This window comes from Helianthus annuus, chromosome 1, assembly GCF_002127325.2.
Source record: "Helianthus annuus cultivar XRQ/B chromosome 1, HanXRQr2.0-SUNRISE, whole genome shotgun sequence".
NCBI lineage: Eukaryota > Viridiplantae > Streptophyta > Magnoliopsida > Asterales > Asteraceae > Helianthus > Helianthus annuus.
Window position 1 is genome coordinate 12,591,286 of NC_035433.2, and position 21,000 is coordinate 12,612,285.

At 36.6% G+C, this 21,000-nt stretch overlaps 2 protein-coding genes across 3 annotated transcripts; both read left to right on the forward strand.

Moving 5' to 3' along the window:
• The first annotated feature begins 6,732 nt into the window (after positions 1–6,732).
• Positions 6,733–7,215, forward strand: LOC110931895. The gene has a single exon (XM_022175287.1). The coding sequence runs from the start codon at positions 6,733–6,735 to the stop codon at positions 7,213–7,215; it is 483 nt and encodes a 160-aa protein (XP_022030979.1).
• Positions 7,216–17,684: 10,469 nt separating this feature from the next.
• On the forward strand, positions 17,685–19,596 carry LOC110943994 (F-box/kelch-repeat protein At1g30090). 2 transcript variants are annotated; one of them, XM_022185724.2, is made up of 2 exons: positions 17,685–17,878; positions 17,959–19,596. In XM_022185724.2, exon 2 carries the CDS (start codon positions 18,240–18,242, stop codon positions 19,446–19,448), a length of 1,209 nt encoding a protein of 402 aa, XP_022041416.1. In that variant the 5' UTR covers positions 17,685–17,878; positions 17,959–18,239; the 3' UTR covers positions 19,449–19,596. The 2 variants fall into 2 exon arrangements, with proteins under 2 accessions (XP_022041416.1, XP_022041422.1); XM_022185730.2 differs by having other exon boundaries at positions 18,122–19,592.
• Positions 19,597–21,000: the final 1,404 nt, after the last annotated feature.

Genomic DNA, 21,000 nt, shown 5'->3' on the forward strand with positions numbered 1-21,000 from the left:
CCTGGTAAGGCGAATGTCGTAGCCGATGCATTGAGTCGCAAGGAACGTACTAAGCTTCATTGTGTACGTGTCCAATCTGTTATTCAAACCGATATCCAAGCCCATATTTCTCAGGCTCAACAAGCTTATGTTTCACAAGGTTTGATGGATAAGGAATTTCCTTATCACATAACACCTGCTCTTGAACTGAAGGACAATGGATCATATTACTTCATGGACCGTTTGTGGGTCCCAAGCCAAGATAATCTTCGTACCTTGCTTATGGATGAAGCCCATAAGTCTCGTTATTCTATTCATCCTGGCTCAGATAAGATGTATAAGGATCTTCGTATTCAGTAATGGTGGCCTGGTATGAAGAAAGACATTGCCTTATGCGTATCAAAATGCCTTACTTGTCTTAAGGTTAAGGCTGAACATCAGCGTCCTTCCGGATTATTGGAGCAACCTGAGATCCCAGTTTGGAAATGGGAAAACATTACTATGGATCTCATTACTAAACTCCCGCGCACAAAGAAAGGTCACGATGCCATCTGGGTAGTCGTGGATCGTCTTACCAAATCAGCGCATTTCTTGCCAATCCGTGAGGATTTTTCGGCTGACAAACTTGCTCAAATCTACGTAGATGAAATTGTACCTCGACATGGTGTTCCTTTGAACATCATTTCTGACAGAGATGCTCGTTTCACTTCTCATTTTTGGAGAACCATGCAATCTGCTACGGGTCTCAACTTAATCTGAGCACAGCTTATCATCCGCAAACGGATGGTCAATCTGAAAGAACAATCCAGACACTGGAGGATATGCTTAGAGCTTGTGTGATCGATTTTGGTGGTAGTTGGGATTCACATCTTCCATTGATTGAATTCTCCTACAACAACAGTTATCACTCCAGCATCAACATGGCTCCTTTCGAGGCTCTCTATGGTCGAAAATGTCGTTCACCAGTCTGCTGGAATGAGATCGGCGAGGCTCAGCTTACTGGACCTGCCCTCATTTTAGAGACAACAGATAAGGTTAAGAAAGTTCGTGATAACCTTCAGACAGCTAGAAGCCGTCAAAAGAGTTACGCGGACCTAAAACGCAAGCCCTTGGATTTTCAAGTCGGTGATCGTGTATTACTTAAGGTCTCACCTTGGAAAGGTGTGATCAGATTCGGAAAGAAAGGAAAACTTGCACCTAGATACGTTGGACCATTCAAGATCGTCGAAAGAATCGGTAAGGTAGCCTACAGACTTGAGTTACCTCCTGAACATGGAAATGTTCATCCAACCTTTCACGTGTCCAGTCTCAAGAGGTGTTTAGCTGATGAGAACCTCCACATACCGCTTGACGAAATTCGTGTTGATAAAACACTGAAATTTGTTGAGAAACCGGTAGAAATCATGGAACGTGAAGTCAAGTGGCTTAAACGCAAGCGCATTCCTTTGGTCAAGGTTCGCTGGGAATCTAAACGTGGACCCGAGTTTACTTGGGGACGCGAAGATCAAATGATGGCAAAATATCCGCATCTTTTTCCACGAGTTTCCTCTAAATAAATTTCGGGACGAAATTTCCACAAGTAGGGGAGACTATAACATTTGTGCTTGTAATCATCATGAACAGTTAAATTATCAATAAAACAATGTTATTTGATCCCAATGTTTGTTTAGTTGTGTTTTACATTTTTCATGTTTTGACTTTTGTCCAATTTCAAACTCTACATCGCTTTCTGGAGAATTATACGCAAACTGGTGCGTAAACGTACTCAGTTTATTGCGACAAATACTCCGGAACATCAACATATACTCAACGTACCTTAAATAACCTTTACATAACTTAGAAATAAGTTTTGAAGGCTTTGGTATAGCAAAAACAAGTTAATTCGCTTACAGGGACTAAACTTGACAAACTGCGAAAGTATGCCAATTCGAACTGTAACGAACATTCCGGAACATGTCCATAAGTTAAACATACCATAAATATCCTTTACATAGCTTAGAAATAGGCTTTGAGAGGTTTGGTATGCTAAAACAAACTTTTGGAACATTCAGGGACTAAAAGTGTCAAAAAGTGCACAAGTTTGCACTTTCGCGCATAACTTACGTTCTGGATACATCCGGACATCCAAAAATTTATGTAAGCATCCTAATATTATGCCTTAGTGTTTGGCATGAGAAAAATCCATTCGTCGCGTCATTTGGATCGTTTTTCGCGCTTATGCGCATTCCGTCGTAATTAAGCGAACATCGCGATCGTACGGCCAAACGAACCAACATCCGTCATGTTTTTGAGCATGTTTCATGTCCACAATGTTTAGGCATCATTTTAGGGCCTTAAAGTTGGCTTTACGGGCCTTAGAAGTGTCGGAAATGGCTTAAACACGCGACAAGGACCTATACTGTAAATTCTGCAAGTGGTGCAGATCAGACGGGGCCAGGCGGCCCGCGTAAGTCTGGCCTGCACCTTCACACGGGCCGCATGGGACTAACAGACCAGATTCAATGTTTGAATCCACTTGCAGTTGGCCTTTCGTTCGTTCAAGGGGCAATGTCCTTTCACCCAATCAAGAGCCAAGGGCCATTTTCAGTAACCACAACATTTTGACAAGTGGACGCTTAGGATCGTGGCACGAAAATCAAGAAACGATCCTAACGACTTTACTTTTCCTATAAATACCCCCCCCTTTGATGTAAAACCCACACAAATCTGATCAAAATGCTCTAAGTTGATGCCATTGCTTCATACCTGAGCTCTTTGATCTAGATTAGCATTCGGGGACCCTCCGTAAGTATTCTTTCCTTCTTTTATTCGCTTTTTGAGTCCGAAAGTCAACGTTTTGTTGACTTTCTGCATTGACCAGCCTATGGTCAACAAGAAGTTCGTGGAACTTCATAACATGAGCGTGATCACGATGGTTATAGTCCGTAGTGACTATACCTACTAATTACCACGTTATCTAGGCTCAGTGACGAGTCGTAGTTTCGGCCAAAATGTGCATTCTTGCATATTTTGTAACCAAACTACTCGTGAGCATCAAAGCCGTTTGTTTTGATGCCAAACCTGTTTTCTAAACTTAGTTAAGCATGTTCTAACATGCTTAGCTCGTCACTTTTAGTTTAGTGCTTATATAGGGTCGTAAGGTAAGCGATCTAAACCATCGCTTATACTTTCGAACCCAACCCATTTGGTCGATCATTAGGATCCGACCAAACACATTAGGTGACCATAGCTATAACCTTCCGATGTTATACCTTATGGTCACGATGTTAGGCGTTCCAAACGCGTTCTACGCGAACGACACGTTAAGGTAGCATAAGCTACCTAAACGGGTCGTAATGGGTCGCAAGCACTTAGGTTAGGTTTCATTTTAGTATGTAGGCTTTGTTAAACCATATTACACGAGTCTCCACACTCGTTTGGTTTACAAACCCGCATACTATCCGATCCTTCCGATTTTGGTCCGGTATATTAATATAGCTACCTATTAGGTGCCGTTTGATATCCCGTGATCTCTAGCATTATCTGGTTATTACACAAGAACTCCAAAGCAATCTCAGGTGAGTACATTGAACCCCTCTTTTACTGTTTTCCAAACTGTTTTGGGGTGAAACACATGTGCCTATCTGTTACTTTCATGCTTTCCATGTTTTCACATCGTATATCTGCTATGCTCGTTAGTACATTATAGTACATGTTTTCATTACATTTCATGCTATGTATGCCCATTGTGTGCGTACTTAGTACATTGCTTTACATTACATTTCATGCTATGTATACCCATTGTGTGCGTACTTAGTACATTGATTTACATTACATTTCTGTTGCATATGTTTACTCAGCATATGGACACATCGATTTACATGAACATTTCTGCTGCATATGTTTACTCAGCATATGGGCACATTGATTTACATGAACATTTCTGTTGTATATGTTTACTCAACATATGGGCACATTGATTTACATGAACATTTCTGCTGCATATGTTTACTCAGCATATGGGCACATTGATTTACATGAACATTTCTGCTGCATATGTTTACTCAGCATATGGGCACATTGATTTACATGAGCACTTCTGCTTCGTATGTTTACTTAGCATACTTAGTACAATTGTTTACATCACATGCCTTCATTTTGTTATGACATTTGGTTTGTGGGACAATACATTCACTAACATTAGCTACGCCGTTCGTTAGTAGGTAGTGGTACCATAGGAATTGACAACTCCCATTCCTGAAATCCTGGGTTTGATAGGATTGTAAGGAATGACCGAATTCGATATACATAACTTAGATAAACCTTTAATTTGTTTAAGGGTTTATCGCCACAGTCTCAAGGCTTGGATGTATGCATATTTCACAATACCGCATAAATGTTAATATCAATAGAGCATGCATTTTTCCACAGAACATAACGTTGATTTAAACCACGTTTTACTTCAACGACTTGTTTTGTGCATTTTACATATGGTTTAAGTTGATACATTTCGCTTACCGTACATGATACATTTTGGGATACAGATTACATGATTTACATTGAACATAAACACGTTGACATTGACATACACATTTGGTGGTTTACATTGAACATAGACATTTGACATGATTTACACAATAACACTTGGCAATTGAGTTATACAAGAGCAATCTTACATGGTGGATGGTTTGGGTAAATGGTTTGAGTAACGTGGAGTATGTAATATGATGCAAACATGGTGGATACGCCGCTGGTACTTCCTATATATAAATGTTTGTATAATATTATATATCTTAGCGTTATCTAAATCATTTCAGTTTAGACATATAACATTTTATACAAATAACATACTTTTCTTAAAACATTGTCTTACAAAACAACTTATTATATTCAACTCATTTTACTAGGTTATTCATTTAACCTTACGTTTATCTATACATATCACCTGATATTATCGTTTTTCAAATGGTTTACAAAGCGAGACAAATTACAAGGTTCATGACTGACTGTTATTAAACATTTCTTTAAAACTCAAGTCATGAATCCCACTTTCACAAAACCTATGTATCTCACAGGCATTTTTATGCTCGTACCTACTTTCACATGTGTTTTCAGGAGCTGTTCCATAAGATGTTGATCACGATACTAGGGCGGACTTGTGCCTTAGAGACTAAAAGTGAAGATAGAACTAGTATAACTATGTTTGGAATTCTGTACTTCCTTTTAAGACAATGTAACACCCGTGTTTGATAAATAAAATGTAACTTTAATTTCCATGGTTGTATAACAATTAATTCTGTCCACAACACTCCCCGACGTTTTCTGCCGCGGTTGCATGTTATACGCGGTCGGGGTGTGACAGATACTTTGCACTTCAATGTGAGTACATATTTCCCCTATTTTACTATTTTCAATTGTTTTGGGGTGATTCATATGTACAAAACGATTTCAAGGTTTAAACGATGATTTCAAAAACGATTAAGATGGTTTATACTAAACTAAAAACGATTTCAATAAAGTGAACAAGACTTGTTGGTTGTAGTTACATAACAAATGACATTCATTAGCTTTGGCCGAGCCGACCAGTATTAGGTTATGGTACCATAGGATCTGACAAATCCTGTTATTTGACTACACCCATGGTTATGTGTGGGGGGTTATGTAGGTAACGACCGAATCTGTGATTGTTAACTTACCCTTTGGTGGTTTGTTAATACAAGAAACGAGGTAGACGAGTCACGAAGGTTTGAATGTTGTTAGCGAGATGACCAAAAGTAGTTTCACAATTAAAACAAATACGATTTTGGGACGAGTTAAACGATTTGAGACAACTTAAACAAGATAAACGATTTGGATAAACGATTGGTTTTGGGTAGTGATTAGATAATGGGACGGGTGTAGCATGATATAAGCATGGTAGATACGCCGCTGGTACATCTTATATATAAGTGCTTCTATCATACTACATTGTGTGTCATTATTTAGTCCACGTGGGAAACAATTTTGGAACGATGTCACACAACGAGGTTTTCGAAACGATATAAATCATACGAGTTTTATTAACGAGTTTTTACGAAACGATTTATGACTTGGTTTACTAAAACAAATGTTTTTGGGTTAAGAATCATGGCTATGAGATTTTATAAACTATAACCAATTCGGTTTGAGTTGGTTAATTATGTTGCAATACACTTTTCCAAACGAGGTTTGTACTTTTGACTCTTATAGTCTAACGAGGTACTGCAACATATAAACGAGCCATGAATCCGATACTCTCACAAAACCTATGTACTCGCCAGCATTTCTTTGCTGCCTTTATTTTTACATATGTTTCAGGTGGTATTGCTTGATGTTGCTTGCTAGGAAGCTTGTGTCACATAGGACCTGGACGAGGCCTTAGTGACTTAAAAACAGTTATAAACAATGTGTAGTTTGTTTGTTTGTTTTGGTTTAAAGACAATGTACATTACATAATAATTCAATAAAACGAAACTTTTAACTACCATGGTTGTGAAACGATGATTCTGTTACAACACTCCCCGACGTTTCCGCCACGGTTTGTTGTTTTAACGTGGTCGGGGTGTGACAGATCAAGTCCATATTATTGATAATAAACGAGATAGTGTCCAATGGAAAGATGGGAATGTTGTGTCTGAGGTCTCGGCTTCCAATATTTGGCATACTGTTCGATATAGTGACTCAGAGGTGGGTTGGAGCGGGATTGTCTGGTTTGCGCATTGTATTCCGAGGCATGCTTTTCTTTTGTGGCTGATTATGAGGAAGAAATTGTTAACCCAAGATATTATCCTTCAATGGGATCTCTCAAGAAGGAAGAATATGAATATGATGTGTTGCTTGTTATGCTATGAAAATCATGATTCTCACGATCATCTGTTTTTTGAGTGCAAATTCTCTTCGAAGATCTGGAATAAGGTTAGACAAAAGGTGGGTATGGACGATGTTGCTCCTAAATGGGAGGAGATTGTGGAATGGCTTTTGGTGCGTGCAAACTCCAAATCGGCTGCTAACTATGTGAGCAGAATTTTGGTAGCGGCTACTGCTTATTTCATTTGGCAAGAACGGAATGCTAGATTGTTCAAGAATCAAATGAGACCGCCAGATCATTTATGTCAAGTAGTCATCAATACTGTTCGGTATAAACTTACGGGAGTTCGGCTGAAGCGGACTGATAAAGTGGCAAGGTTGTTGCAGGAATGGGAGATTCATGATGATGGGTGCTCGGACGATGGTGGCTGATTAGTTTTCTAGTCTTCGAGTTCTTTCTAGTTTGTTAGACTAGTTGTTTGTCTTTATATTTAATTTTCGTGTTACGTTGTTGCGTGGTGCTACATTCATGAGGCATGTCTTGTAACGCCCTGCTTTTTCATACTTTGCCTTGTAATGCTATTTTTAGAAATCTTGTATTATTGTAGTCGTCTTTTCGTTGTAAAATCCGAGACTTGGATCATAAATAAAATTCGTATTTCTTTAAATTCGCCATCTACATATTCATACATGTTCATACGTTGGAATTCATTGTACATCGAATCCTTATTTGTAATTCATACTTATACGATACTTATTCACGATGCATGTCCATGCTTGTCCTCAAATTGTTACCTAAAAACCCCTAATAATATGCTTATTTATACAACGGTTAATCATCTAATATGTGACATATACTTGTCACTTACAAACATGTTACATACTTGTACATTACACTTTTTACCTAGTTAAATCATGTTTTATTTCATATTTCACCTTGTTACAAGTTAGGGGAAACATTGTTGCATATTATTACACAACTTAGTTAACAAAATTACTCATTATAATGTTTTAAAAGAATAAAAAAAATAAAGAAATATGGCAGCCCCAATTCAGCAAAATTCAGCCCCATATAGTTGGGCTTTGTGGGCTAGTTTCAAGGTGTAACCCCTTCTAAACACTTCCAAAGCCCAACCCATTGAAACCCTAATCCTTCCCCCTATAAATACCACTTATAACCAGCCTCCCTACCACTTTTGCAACACTAAAAACTCTCAAAACATCCTCCAAACCGTAGCTGAAAGCAAGGGTTCGAGCAGATTGACACCCCTTCACGAAAATGAGCATAACTCACTCATTTCTTAACGAAATCACTTGATTCTTTTTCCTACTTACTTGGATAATCATGGGGTTCGATTCCTAGACTTCTCCTTGGAGAAATCAGACCTGGAAATACCCCGAAATCGTCCATAAACTTTCTGTTTGTTTTTATGTTCATCAAAAACTTGTTTAAACCTATGTAACTTGTGTTCAACACATCTCATACCTATGTCCTAATGCTTACAACTTATCCCATGGTTGGTTAAGCTTAAAAACAAGGTTGAGACATTTAAAATCAGAGTATTAAACCTTATAAACTTGGTGTTTTGTTTAGGGTTTCAACCCACAAATCATGTCAAACATAGCCTTTGATACATGAGTGATTATGGAACGACTTGGGTTGTCCTACATACAATCCTCACATGATTTGATGATTTCTCTATAGTTAGGTTGTTTATGTTATTGTGCAAATCCTAGTTCGTGACCCTCCTTGGTTGTTGTTACACCAAGTGAAGTGGTGAACATTCAAGGGGTTCCTAAATGGAAGCATGTCCTTCCTACCCCATACATGACATCTATGATAATACGAGGTGCCTAAATGAAGATCCTAATCTTCTACCTCCTACTTGAATTATTGGACTAAATAATATGTAGTACCTAACCTAAGTATATATATACACTCATTCGAACCTTTGATGTTGAACTTGTGTTTATATGTTAAAGTAGTAGAACATCACCTAAGACCTAAACCTTGTTGTGATTCTTATGGGTGTTCAACTCATGAAAACATTATCATAACCCTTGTGGTTACCAAGTGTCATAAAGGGTTAAGTGTTGAAGATGATTATTTTCACATGCTATTCTCATATCTTACTTTTATGTTGTTTTAAATACCGAATCTCGACTCTAAGCATACTAGAACTTTAACCCTACACATTCAACTTTCTAACCCCATCAACTTCGTCACATTGGATAATCGGAAAGCATATGCAAATTTGTGAGTATACTCGCAACCCCCTTTTTTATTGTTACCACTTTTTGGGGTGTAACATGTTTTACTATTAAACTACACTTAAACTTATTCTTTATGCAATGCACAAAACTATCCTTATACATGAATATTGTGTTATGATACTTGATGCTTACGTGGACCATACTTATGTGATATGTTTTAGTCATTAGCTCTCACGTGCCTCCCTTCGACATGTATAGCGCTATAGGAGTAACGCACCGCCCCCCTTAAACTTGGGTCATGTTGAATTAATTAAACTTACTTGCGTAAACAGAGGTTGGCTAGAAATATTGCATGCCACGATAGGTTGATCTCGTATAAACTAAGTTGCCATGTGGATTCGTTTTAAACTTTTATACTTATACTTATACTTATGCTTAAACTTGTATACTCGCCTTTGCTTTTGCATTGAACTTTATTTTAAACATGTTACAGGTTGAGGATGATGATGCTATGAAATGAAGTAGCGTTGATGCCTAGATACACATATAGACGTTTAGGTTTAATCGTTGTATCAATTTTGATTATGTTGTATTCTAATTCCTTTGAACTTGACGTTATTTGATTTCTTTGTAACGTTGACAAATGAATTATGAAATGAAATCGGTTTATTAAATATTATCACAAATAGCGTTATGATGTCTCTAGCAATCTTCACACTTCGTCTCATCCCGATGTTTCCGCCATTGGTTGGGGTGTGACAGATTGGTATCAGAGCCATAACTATAGGGAATTAGGAAAAGTAGGAATGCTTTAACCTAGTCTATAGTTCTAGAGCCTTATTCGTACGTTTTACTAAAAACTACTTGCATGCTATCTTATTTGCTTTTATTTATTCTCTTGATCTTGTAAGCATATGTGTCACTTATGCGTTAACACTTAACATGCTATACTTATTTTTATTATGTGTTAATACCTGTTTCATCGTCTTATCCTTTATGTGTGTTCTTGACATACTTTTATGCATTAATATTCGTTTCATCATTTCACTTTTATTGTGATATTCTTGACATGTTATACTTGTTTGTTTAATCTTTAATATACACTTTTCCTCACGCGTTTTGCTCGACTATTCTAAATCCGACAACACACATATTGCACAAACGAGACGAGTCCACCAAAATAGGCGTGAAACCCACAATTTGGTGAATGACTCTCAATCCTTCTACCTTTCTTTTTACACGGAATTCACCACCAAGTTAGGAGTGAAATCCTCACCTTGATGGAGAAATTCGAATTTCAAATTCTAGTGGACCCTCGTCAACACGTCGAAATTAAATTTTGACCCAACGAGTACCAACCACACTTAGGATACGAAATCGTCAAGTTAGGGGTGAAACCCGCACCTTGTCGACTAGTTCCACTCCTTGGCATTTTTTTTTCATAAATCCCGCCAAGTCTCGAAATTTCGATTGATTTGGGACATGTAGTAACCGGAAGGGTAAATACCGTTAACCGACTTGTCGGCGAGAGTATTTTACCTATTAGGCCAAAGCATGCTCCACAAATTCAAAAGACTTTTCGACCACTTTGGTTAGTCAAAGTTCCGTTTTGGAACACTCCAAACTTTGGTCAAACATGTGTTTCTATTGTTCATTTTATACGATGCAATCTTTCAACCTCGAGTTTACCTTTGATTTCTCTTTTCACACGCACAACATATCGAACCTTTTCGATACATTTATATATGCATGATTTTCATATAATTTAAATTCATATTCCTTGTAACAACTAGTGGAGAGGTATCATCGAGATTGGAGTGATTTCCTTACCTTGACGATTAACTCCACTCCCCTTTTCTTAAAAACGACCTCACCAACGAGTTAGGGGTGATTCCCTTACCTAGGTGATCGTGACCAAAACGTCTCTTCAAAATATCTTATTATGCAAACTTGATCATATTTTATACCCAAATTGTTTATCATTATTCAAAATACCCACTCATACCAATTTCAAAATACATTGATTTGTCAAAACGTACTCAATTCATATACACGAGATTCTTAATCATGTCTTAAAACATTTTATTACGCAAACTTCAAAACCTTACGAAATGCTACCTATCAATTTAATCGGCCCAATGAAACTCTTGCCCATGAACTTCGTATTCGACTTAATCACTAAAACTTGCTCACATTATATCGTCATACTAGAGACTTCCATTCTTAATTGAAACCAAACCAACCTTTCTCAATTACCTACAGGATCTTATAGATATTATGAGATCGTTTTACCAAAGAATATTTCCAACATCAACGAACCATTTGTCAAAACCCTTTAAAATGAACACTAAGACCTTTGATAAATCCCTTTTCCAAGGATCAACGTATTCACAAAAACTCCAAAATTTCTTGTTTTGATGAAACGAACTTACCTTTTTCTACACCTATTTTTCAAAACACGTGGGCAAGAAGACTCCATGGGGACCGACCATCTTCGGATTTCGTAAACTCTTTTAAAACAAAGGTAGCATTTCCATTCATTACAAAATACGATATGCATGACCAATAAGTACTTTATATCCTCTTACATATGCAAACTATATTCTACCTTTCAAACCAAGCTCAATCTAAATTTGATTCAATAAACTCAACGTTTCGTTTAAACAACTATACATGCATATCATCGTACACATTTTGGTCGATACCTCGCGATAACATCATTTATATCATTCGTATTTACGTACTCGACCTTTTGAATGTTTATTACACTTAGATCCGTGATGTCCCAACGAACACTATATACGCAATATTTATTTTTCATGCCTACACCTATGTTCATACGTTTTATGCTTGTACTCATACACATACTACTTATACGTTTTACGCTTCTGCTTGTACACATACTACTTACACATTTTATGTTTATGCTCATACATACATGCGTATTCATACTTAAACTTATGCTCATACTTTCATCCTTACTCATGATTCATACATTCGTACCTATACGCGAGCGTAACCTGAGGGATTCGCTTGCGTGGGTCCCACACATACTTAAACATGGACTTGCTTATATACTATATTCTTGTACGTACACATTCTAAACTTTTTTATGTATACCCCGATGCATACACAACTAGTACAAGCTATGCAGATCATGCGACGATCAAAATAATCACGGGTGCACACGGGATTATAGTGATAGGCGTATGAGAACCATAGAGTGTGCTACTGCGTATGGTAATACACGGAACGTAACATGACACCGAAGACGAAACGGACGTAACATGGTCAAAACATGGTGGATACGCCGCTGGTACTTCCTATATATAAGTGTTTTCACCATGTTACCAAAATTTCGTAAAACGTGCCATGGGAAATTCAGTGTTTTACAGACCTCTTGGACCTAATACAAGCTTTAAGCAACTCACAAACACATTATGTCCGATTATCCATGACGAGACTTCATACTTAACATGCTACTTTCATCTATCTAATGCCCATATCATTCGTATACTTGCGTTCATTTAGTGTCAATTGTTCGCCCCATGCTCCTATTTCCTTCCTTTCATACGAACCTCGTTCACAATCAAGCTCGTTTAAGCGTTCAAATCCTAACTTATCTTATTACCCTTAGAACTTTCTAATTATTAGCCATTACAAATCGTTTACCTATACCTGTTTACCCCTGCTTATGCCTCAAACCCATTTCGGCTCGACAAATCATTTTACAAACTTATCTTTATCTTCCCAAAATCTCGTACTTTTCAAAACGTTTCAAAATCTCAAGTTTCGAACTGTTACCAAAACTCTTTAAATCTACCTCTTAAATAAATTTCGGGACGAAATTTCCTAAAGGAGGGGAGACTGTAACGCCCTGCTTTTTCATACTTTCCATAATTAGAAAGCTCGCCTTGTAATGCTATTTTTGGAAATCTTGTATTATTGTAGTCGTCTTTTCGTTGTAAAATCCGAGACTTGGATCATAAATAAAATTCGTATTTCTTTAAATTCGCCATCTACATATTCATACATGTTCATACGTTGGAATTCATTGTACATCGAATCCTTATTTGTAATTCATACTTATACGATACTTATTCACGATGCATGTCCATGCTTGTCCTCAAATTGTTACCTAAAAACCCCTAATAATATGCTTATTTATACAACGGTTAATCATCTAATATGTGACATATACTTGTCAGTTACAAACATGTTACATACTTGTACATTACACTTTTTACCTAGTTAAATCATGTTTTATTTCATATTTCACCTTGTTACAAGTTAGGGGAAACATTGTTGCATATTATTACACAACTTAATTAACAAAATTACTCATTATAATGTTTTAAAAGAATAAAAAATAAAGAAATATGGCAGCCCCAATTCAGCAAAATTCAGCCCCATATAGTTGGGCTTTGTGGGCTAGTTTCAAGGTGTAACCCCTTCTAAACACTTCCAAAGCCCAACCCATTGAAACCCTAATCCTTCCCCCTATAAATACCACTTATAACCAGCCTCCCTACCACTTTTGCAACACTAAAAACTCTCAAAACATCCTCCAAACCGTAGCTGAAAGCAAGGGTTCGAGCAGATTGACACCCCTTCACGAAAATGAGCATAACTCACTCATTTCTTAACGAAATCACTTGATTCTTTTTCCTACTTACTTGGATAATCATGGGGTTCGATTCCTAGACTTCTCCTTGGAGAAATCAGACCTGGAAATACCCCGAAATCGTCCATAAACTTTCTGTTTGTTTTTATGTTCATCAAAAACTTGTTTAAACCTATGTAACTTGTGTTCAACACATCTCATACCTATGTCCTAATGCTTACAACTTATCCCATGGTTGGTTAAGCTTAAAAACAAGGTTGAGACATTTAAAATCAGAGGATTAAACCTTATAAACTTGGTGTTTTGTTTAGGGTTTCAACCCACAAATCATGTCAAACATAGCCTTTGATACATGAGTGATTATGGAACGACTTGGGTTGTCCTACATACAATCCTCACATGATTTGATGATTTCTCTATAGTTAGGTTGTTTATGTTATTGTGCAAATCCTAGTTCGTGACCCTCCTTGGTTGTTGTTACACCAAGTGAAGTGGTGAACATTCAAGGGGTTCCTAAATGGAAGCATGTCCTTCCTACCCCATACATGACATCTATGATAATACGAGGTGCCTAAATGAAGATCCTAATCTTCTACCTCCTACTTGAATTATTGGACTAAATAATATGTAGTACCTAACCTAAGTATATATACACACTCATTCGAACCTTTGATGTTGAACTTGTGTTTATATGTTAAAGTAGTAGAACATCACCTAAGACCTAAACCTTGTTGTGATTCTTATGGGTGTTCAACTCATGAAAACATTATCATAACCCTTGTGGTTACCAAGTGTCATACAAGGGTTAAGTGTTGAAGATGATTATTTTCACATGCTATTCTCATATCTTACTTTTATGTTGTTTTAAATACCGAATCTCGACTCTAAGCATACTAGAACTTTAACCCTACACATTCAACTTTCTAACCCCATCAACTTCGTCACATTGGATAATCGGAAAGATATGCAAATTTGTGAGTATACTCGCAACCCCCTTTTTTATGTTTACCACTTTTTGGGGTGTAACATGTTTTACTATTAAACTACACTTAAACTTATTCTTTATGCAATGCACAAAACAATCCTTATACATGAATACTGTGTTATGATACTTGATGCTTACGTGGACCATACTTATGTGATATGTTTTAGTCATTAGCTCTCACGAGCCTCCCTTCGACATGTATAGCGCTATAGGAGTAACGCACCGCCCCCCTTAAACTTGGGTCATGTTGAATTAATTAAACTTACTTGCGTAAACAGAGGTTGGCTAGAAATATTGCATGCCACGATAGGTTGATCTCGTATAAACTAAGTTGCCATGTGGATTCGTTTTAAACTTTTATACTTATACTTATACTTATGCTTAAACTTGTATACTCGCCTTTGCTTTTGCATTGAACTTTATTTTAAACATGTTACAGGTTGAGGATGATGATGCTATGAAATGAAGTAGCGTTGATGCCTAGATACACATATAGACGTTTAGGTTTAATCGTTGTATCAATTTTGATTATGTTGTATTCTAATTCCTTTGAACTTGACGTTATTTGATTTCTTTGTAACGTTGACAAATGAATTATGAAATGAAATCGGTTTATTAAATATTATCACAAATAGCGTTATGATGTCTCTAGCAATCTTCACACTTCGTCTCATCTCGATGTTTCCGCCATTGGTTGGGGTGTGACATGTCTCATATTTGAACTAGTGTAGGTTTCTCTACACTACTTGTTTTGGTTTGTTTGTGAATATATAAAATCACCGGCGTAACCCTTTACCCAAAAAAATAAAGGCATGTGTCTGTTAAAGATGAGATATTAGGTTCAAACATGAAAAAAAGAAAAGAAATAATTTATGATAATAGGGTAGGGTAAAGTAATATGTAAGGTTGGAAATATATATCTAACTAGTTTTTGCCCCACCATGTATGTTATGGGACATTAATTCAAATATTTCTCTCTCATAACATGTAGGTCTGTGCTTCGGTTACATGTACATACTACTAATAACACAACCAAAAAATTTTATATCGAGTCAACCAATTAAAATAAAATACTACCACAGTTTTGCTATAAAAAAAAACTAAAACGATGGAAATACTATAATTTCATACTAGGGGCAAAATTGTAATTTTTAAGACAAATGAGGTGTGCCAGACAGCCGACTGACACAAATAAAAATTACACCGATTCAACAAATTAAAACAAAATACTACCATAATTTCATAAAAAAAAAAAAAACTAAAATGATGACATGACCATAATTTTACACTAGGCTCAAAATCGTAATTGCACAGGGGAGAAAAGCAAAAAGGATGGCAAAACTGTAAATTTGAGCTGATGGTAGAATCGTAATTTGATTGTAAAGGAAAAAACAAAACAATAGAAAAACTGTAAAATTTAAACGGAAAAATTCGTAATATAGCTTGACTAATAGTGAAATGTCAGCATAGCAGCTGCCGCCCATTTCGACCAATGACAAGAAAACACTATTTTCTACCATGGTGATTGTTCTTAGGCCACCCGTAGTGGGGCGGCATATCACGGCAAAAGAGAGCATAACGCTCCATAGCGCCCCGGCACGCCACTACGGTCGGCGCTATAAGATCTAAATTTTGACTCAACGCGAAAATCATCACGCCGTTGCCCTTCCTTCTCCACTCTCTCTCTCTCTCTCACACACACACACACACACACACACACACACACACACATATATATATATATATATATATATATATATATATATATATATATATATATATATATATACGTACATATGTATGTATGTATAAATTGAAGATGTTATATAACCCCTTACCATTACACCCTCTTATGATATAAAGTCTTGTCCTTTTCGACACCCCAAAGGACTTTACAAGTCTTATAGTTCCCCTTCACTTTCAAGTTTCAATTATATATATTAGTGGTGAAGGGCCATGAATAGTAACACGGCCCTTATTTTTTAATAATTGTTTATTCTCAAATGTATTTTTTTCTTTTTTTAAATCGGATTTTCTTTATAATAATTGTTTTTCCTTTATTAAATATAGATTCTATTTTGTATTTTTAACTAGTTTTTGCCCCGCTCGTGTTGCGGGGCAATAGGCGGAATATTTCTCTCTCATAACATGTATATCTGCACAGATAGTAAAATCGTTATTATATTTTGAACTGTAGGCAAAATCATAATTTTAAACTGAGTGCAAAATCATAATTTTGAGCTAGGGGGGAAAACATAATTTTATTTTGAACTGTGGGGAAAACGTAATTTTGAGCTGAGAGCAGAATCGTAATTTTGAGCTAGAGGAGAAAACAACATTTTATTTTGAACTGGGGGGCAAAAACGTAATTTTAAACGGATGGCGAAACCGTAATTTAAACTGGGAACAAAATAAAAAATGAGTTTTTGAACCAAGGGCAAAAGCGTAATTTTGAGCTAAGGGCAAAATTATAATTTTATTTTGAGCTGGGGGCAAAAATGTAATTTTAAACAAAGGACGAAAGCGTAATTTTAAACTGGGAATAAAATAAAAATAAAAATAGGTTGGTCTAATAGAGAAGCGTTAGGAAAACGTAATTTTAAGCTGAGTGTAGAAGCGTAATTTTGAGCTAGAGGAAAAAAGAACATTTTATTTTGAACTGGGGGCAAAAACGTAATTTTAAACGGAGGGCGAAACCATAATTTTAAACTGGGAACAAAATTAAAAATGAGTTTTGAATCGGGAGCAAAAGCGTAATTTTGAGCCAGTAGTAAAATTATAAATTTATTATGAGCTGGGGGCAAAAACGTAATTTTAAACGAAAGACGAAAGCGTAATTTTAAACTGAAAATAAAATTAAATAAAAAATAGGTTAGTCCAATAGGGAAGTGCCAGACAAGCTTATAAACTAGTTGTTAATTAAGTGTTATCCGTTTTGCCGCAACGTGCGACTTTAATAAAATTAAATAAAATTATAAATTAACATTACCATTTACTCCGTTTTGCCGCGACTTTAATAAAACTAGTTGTTAATTAAGTGTTATCCGCAAATTGATAGACCCAACTTATGGTCATAATTGCGGTGGGCCTAGCCTAGCATTCAGGCTCGCAGTGGCGTGCACGGGTGGGTCTTCACTCTTCAACCGGAACCCTCCCTTCCCTTCTGTCCACGTTCTTCTGTTGCGCGTGGGAATTATTGCTTCACTTCTTTCAGACCAGGGTTTCCACTATTATCAACAATCTTCAACCTCAAGCTTCACTCCTTGTTATCTGTAAGTTCTTGTCTGTTTCCACTTTGTTTGCTTCTGTGTCGTTTATCGCAGATTCTTATTCGAATTCGAACTGTACCCAGATCATAAAACAGCAATTCCTGAACTGGGTATTTCACAAGGTTGCTAATTATTGATTGAATCATGTTGCGGAGATAAGATAAAGAAATCTCTACTCCTGCAGCAAATACTGACTTTGAGATTACTTTTTTTAATTCGTTCATATTTGATGTGATTGTCAAAAAGGCTACTTTGCAACTACACAAGGTTTCACACCTGGGGATGGAATTCAACTCCAATTGCGGGTTATAAAGCTCTTTTTGCTTTCTGTTTCTTGAATTCGAGTTGGGGTTTTTAAAAAAAGATGCAAAGAGTTCGTGTTTCATCACAGCAAGTGCCAGTGCAGAAATTAGGGGATTCACAGATGACATTATCTCCTAAGTTTAAATTATCCGCGCTTCAATCGCGCTTATTAGATCCTTTGGTTGAAACCGAGTTGAGTCTTAGAGGTGACCCGCTGATTCCGGGTCTTCCTGATGATATCGCCTTAAGCTGTCTTCTAAGGCTGCCCGTCTCGAGCCATTCGGCTGCGAAAACGGTCTGTAGGCGCTGGTATCAGTTGTTTGGGAACAAAGAACGGTTTTTCACGCAAAGAAAAGAGATGGGGTTTCAGAATCCGTGGTTGTTTGTGTTCGCGTTTCATAAATGTACAGGAAAGATTCAGTGGCATGTTCTTGATCTTGTTCATCACTCGTGGCACACGATTCCACAGATGCCTTGCATCGATAAGGTTTGTCCGCACGGGTTTAGGTGTGTTTCATTCCCGTTTGATGGGTCTCTTTTCGTGTGTGGAGGTGTGGTCTATGACGCGGATTGTCCTTTAAATCTAGTGATGAAGTTTGATGTTCAAAAGAACTGTTGGACTGTTATGAAGAAAATGATCACAGCAAGGTCGTTTTTCGCGAGTGGGGTTATAAATGGAAAGATTTATGTGGCGGGTGGCAACAGCACAGATATGTTTGAGCTCAATTCTGCTGAGGTTATGGACCCAATGAAAGGGACTTGGTACCCGATTGCAAATATGCACACAAATATGGCTTCTTATGATGCAGCGGTTCTTGATGGAAAGCTTCTTGTGACTGAAGGGTGGTTTTGGCCATTTTATGTGGTTCCGAGAGGTCAAGTTTACGACCCAAAAACTGATCATTGGGAAAACATGGCGGATGGGCTTAGAGAAGGATGGACCGGTTCGAGTGTAGTGATCTATGGTCACTTGTTTGTGGTAACCGAGCACGAAAGGACTAAACTCAAGGTGTATGACATGAATAGCGATTCTTGGAAAACTGTTGGCGGGCCTCCTTTACCGGAGCAAATTTGCAAGCCCTTTTCGGTTAATTGTAGTAATAGTAAGATTTATGTTGTGGGAAGGAACCTTCATGTAGCTGTTGGTTGTATTTCGAGATGGAATGAAACTGAGAAAAGCCCAAGCTTTTGGGTTCAATGGTGCGTTGTTGGAGCACCGGAAGCGTTTTCTAATTTAACGCCTTCCAGTGCACAGGTCATAGTCGCGTAATGAACTTAGGTTTGATTTTGATGTTTCTTTGTATGTTTTGGTTGTTGTTTGTGTTAGTATATTGTGTGTGTATCTTTTATTTTATATATATTTTGTAATGTTATATGATATAAATTTTAATGAGAATTCGGTTTTGAATGTTTTCATACGGTTTGAGTTCAAGGGTGCCCTTAACGGGGTCACTTTTTGTTGTAACTAGAGGTGACAACCTCTACTTGAATACTAATGAGTTGCGCGACTCAGTTTACTTATATCTGATGTGTCAAATGGATAAATTATGTTAGAATATTAGCCGAAAGAGATAAGAGTATAGTGGGTCTAAGATTTTTTTTTATTTGAATACTAGGTTTGATTAGGGTGAGGGGAGTGGTTACCTAATGGTATTAGGTAAACTCCCAATTCAATCAATCATACAGTGTCATGTCAAATTACCTAAAATATTTACCTAATGCTCAAAAACATGGGCGGGGGTTTAGATAAACTATTTTTTTTAAAAAGAGAAAATGTGCGATTGGTTGAGAAGGAATGGAGCCAACCACACACTCATCTCTCTCCCTCTTCCCTCCCTCTCCCCAACTCGGTAAAGGTTCACCGAAATTGGCCAACAAATCGGTAACATGTGATCGGTATAAAGGTTAGCAGTGGTCACCGAACGGTACCGAGTGGATTTACCGCCCCCACTCCACTCCCCCTTAGTTGTATATTTCACTTGCTTTACGTTTGATTTGATTGTAGCTAGAGTTTATTTATTTATGCTAAAAAAATCACTATTCAATTTTCTTATACATTTAACCTCTATATTTTGCTTATTTTACAACTTTATCATAAACATTTTTCATTGATTTTTTTACCCCAACACTTTTCTATTTTCAACTTTGCTCCTTTATACTTTTCATATTTTAGAAATTTTTCGTTTTACATTTCGGTCTAAATTTTGTGAGTTAACAAATTGCAATTTGTGAGCGTGGTTCAATGTTTTTATGTTATTTGTTTTTGTGGTTTAACGGCTGCGTCGTAATACGTTGATCCTATTAGTTATTATTTTATATATTTTACGTTTCGATCTAATGGCTTCATCACAAAACGTAGATCCTAGATACTAGTTTATAAAATAAAAGAGAAGTCTTATTTGTTTTGTTTTATATTATTTAATGTATGAACATATTTTTTTATCATATCTATATTAGGGGTATTAAGATGATAACTATCATCTTCAATTAATTTTTGAATTATTTTATAGAAAAGGTTTAGAATGATAACTATCATCTTCAATTAATTTTTGAATTATTTTATAGGAAAAGTTTAGAATACAAAACCTCCTTATCGTGAGAAGATATACGATTAGCAGATTGCGACACGTGTCATTCATTTTTTATACCGAAGGGAAAATTAGGCAATTTGCATCCAAATTCGAATAATGAGTTTTTTACAAAGGAATACTAATTTTTATGAAACGTATCAATTCAAATATTTCAGAAGTTTTAATAAACTTGTAGCGGTTTCAATTTTAGCGATTAAGGTTTCTTTGAGGGTGATTACGATGGCAGATCCA

Excerpts from the sequence above, each read along its gene's own strand:
- LOC110931895 (XM_022175287.1), top strand. The coding sequence starts at position 6,733 with ATGAGGAAGAAATTGTTAACCCAAGATATTATCCTTCAATGGGATCTC.
- LOC110943994 (XM_022185724.2), top strand. The coding sequence starts at position 18,240 with ATGCAAAGAGTTCGTGTTTCATCACAGCAAGTGCCAGTGCAGAAATTA.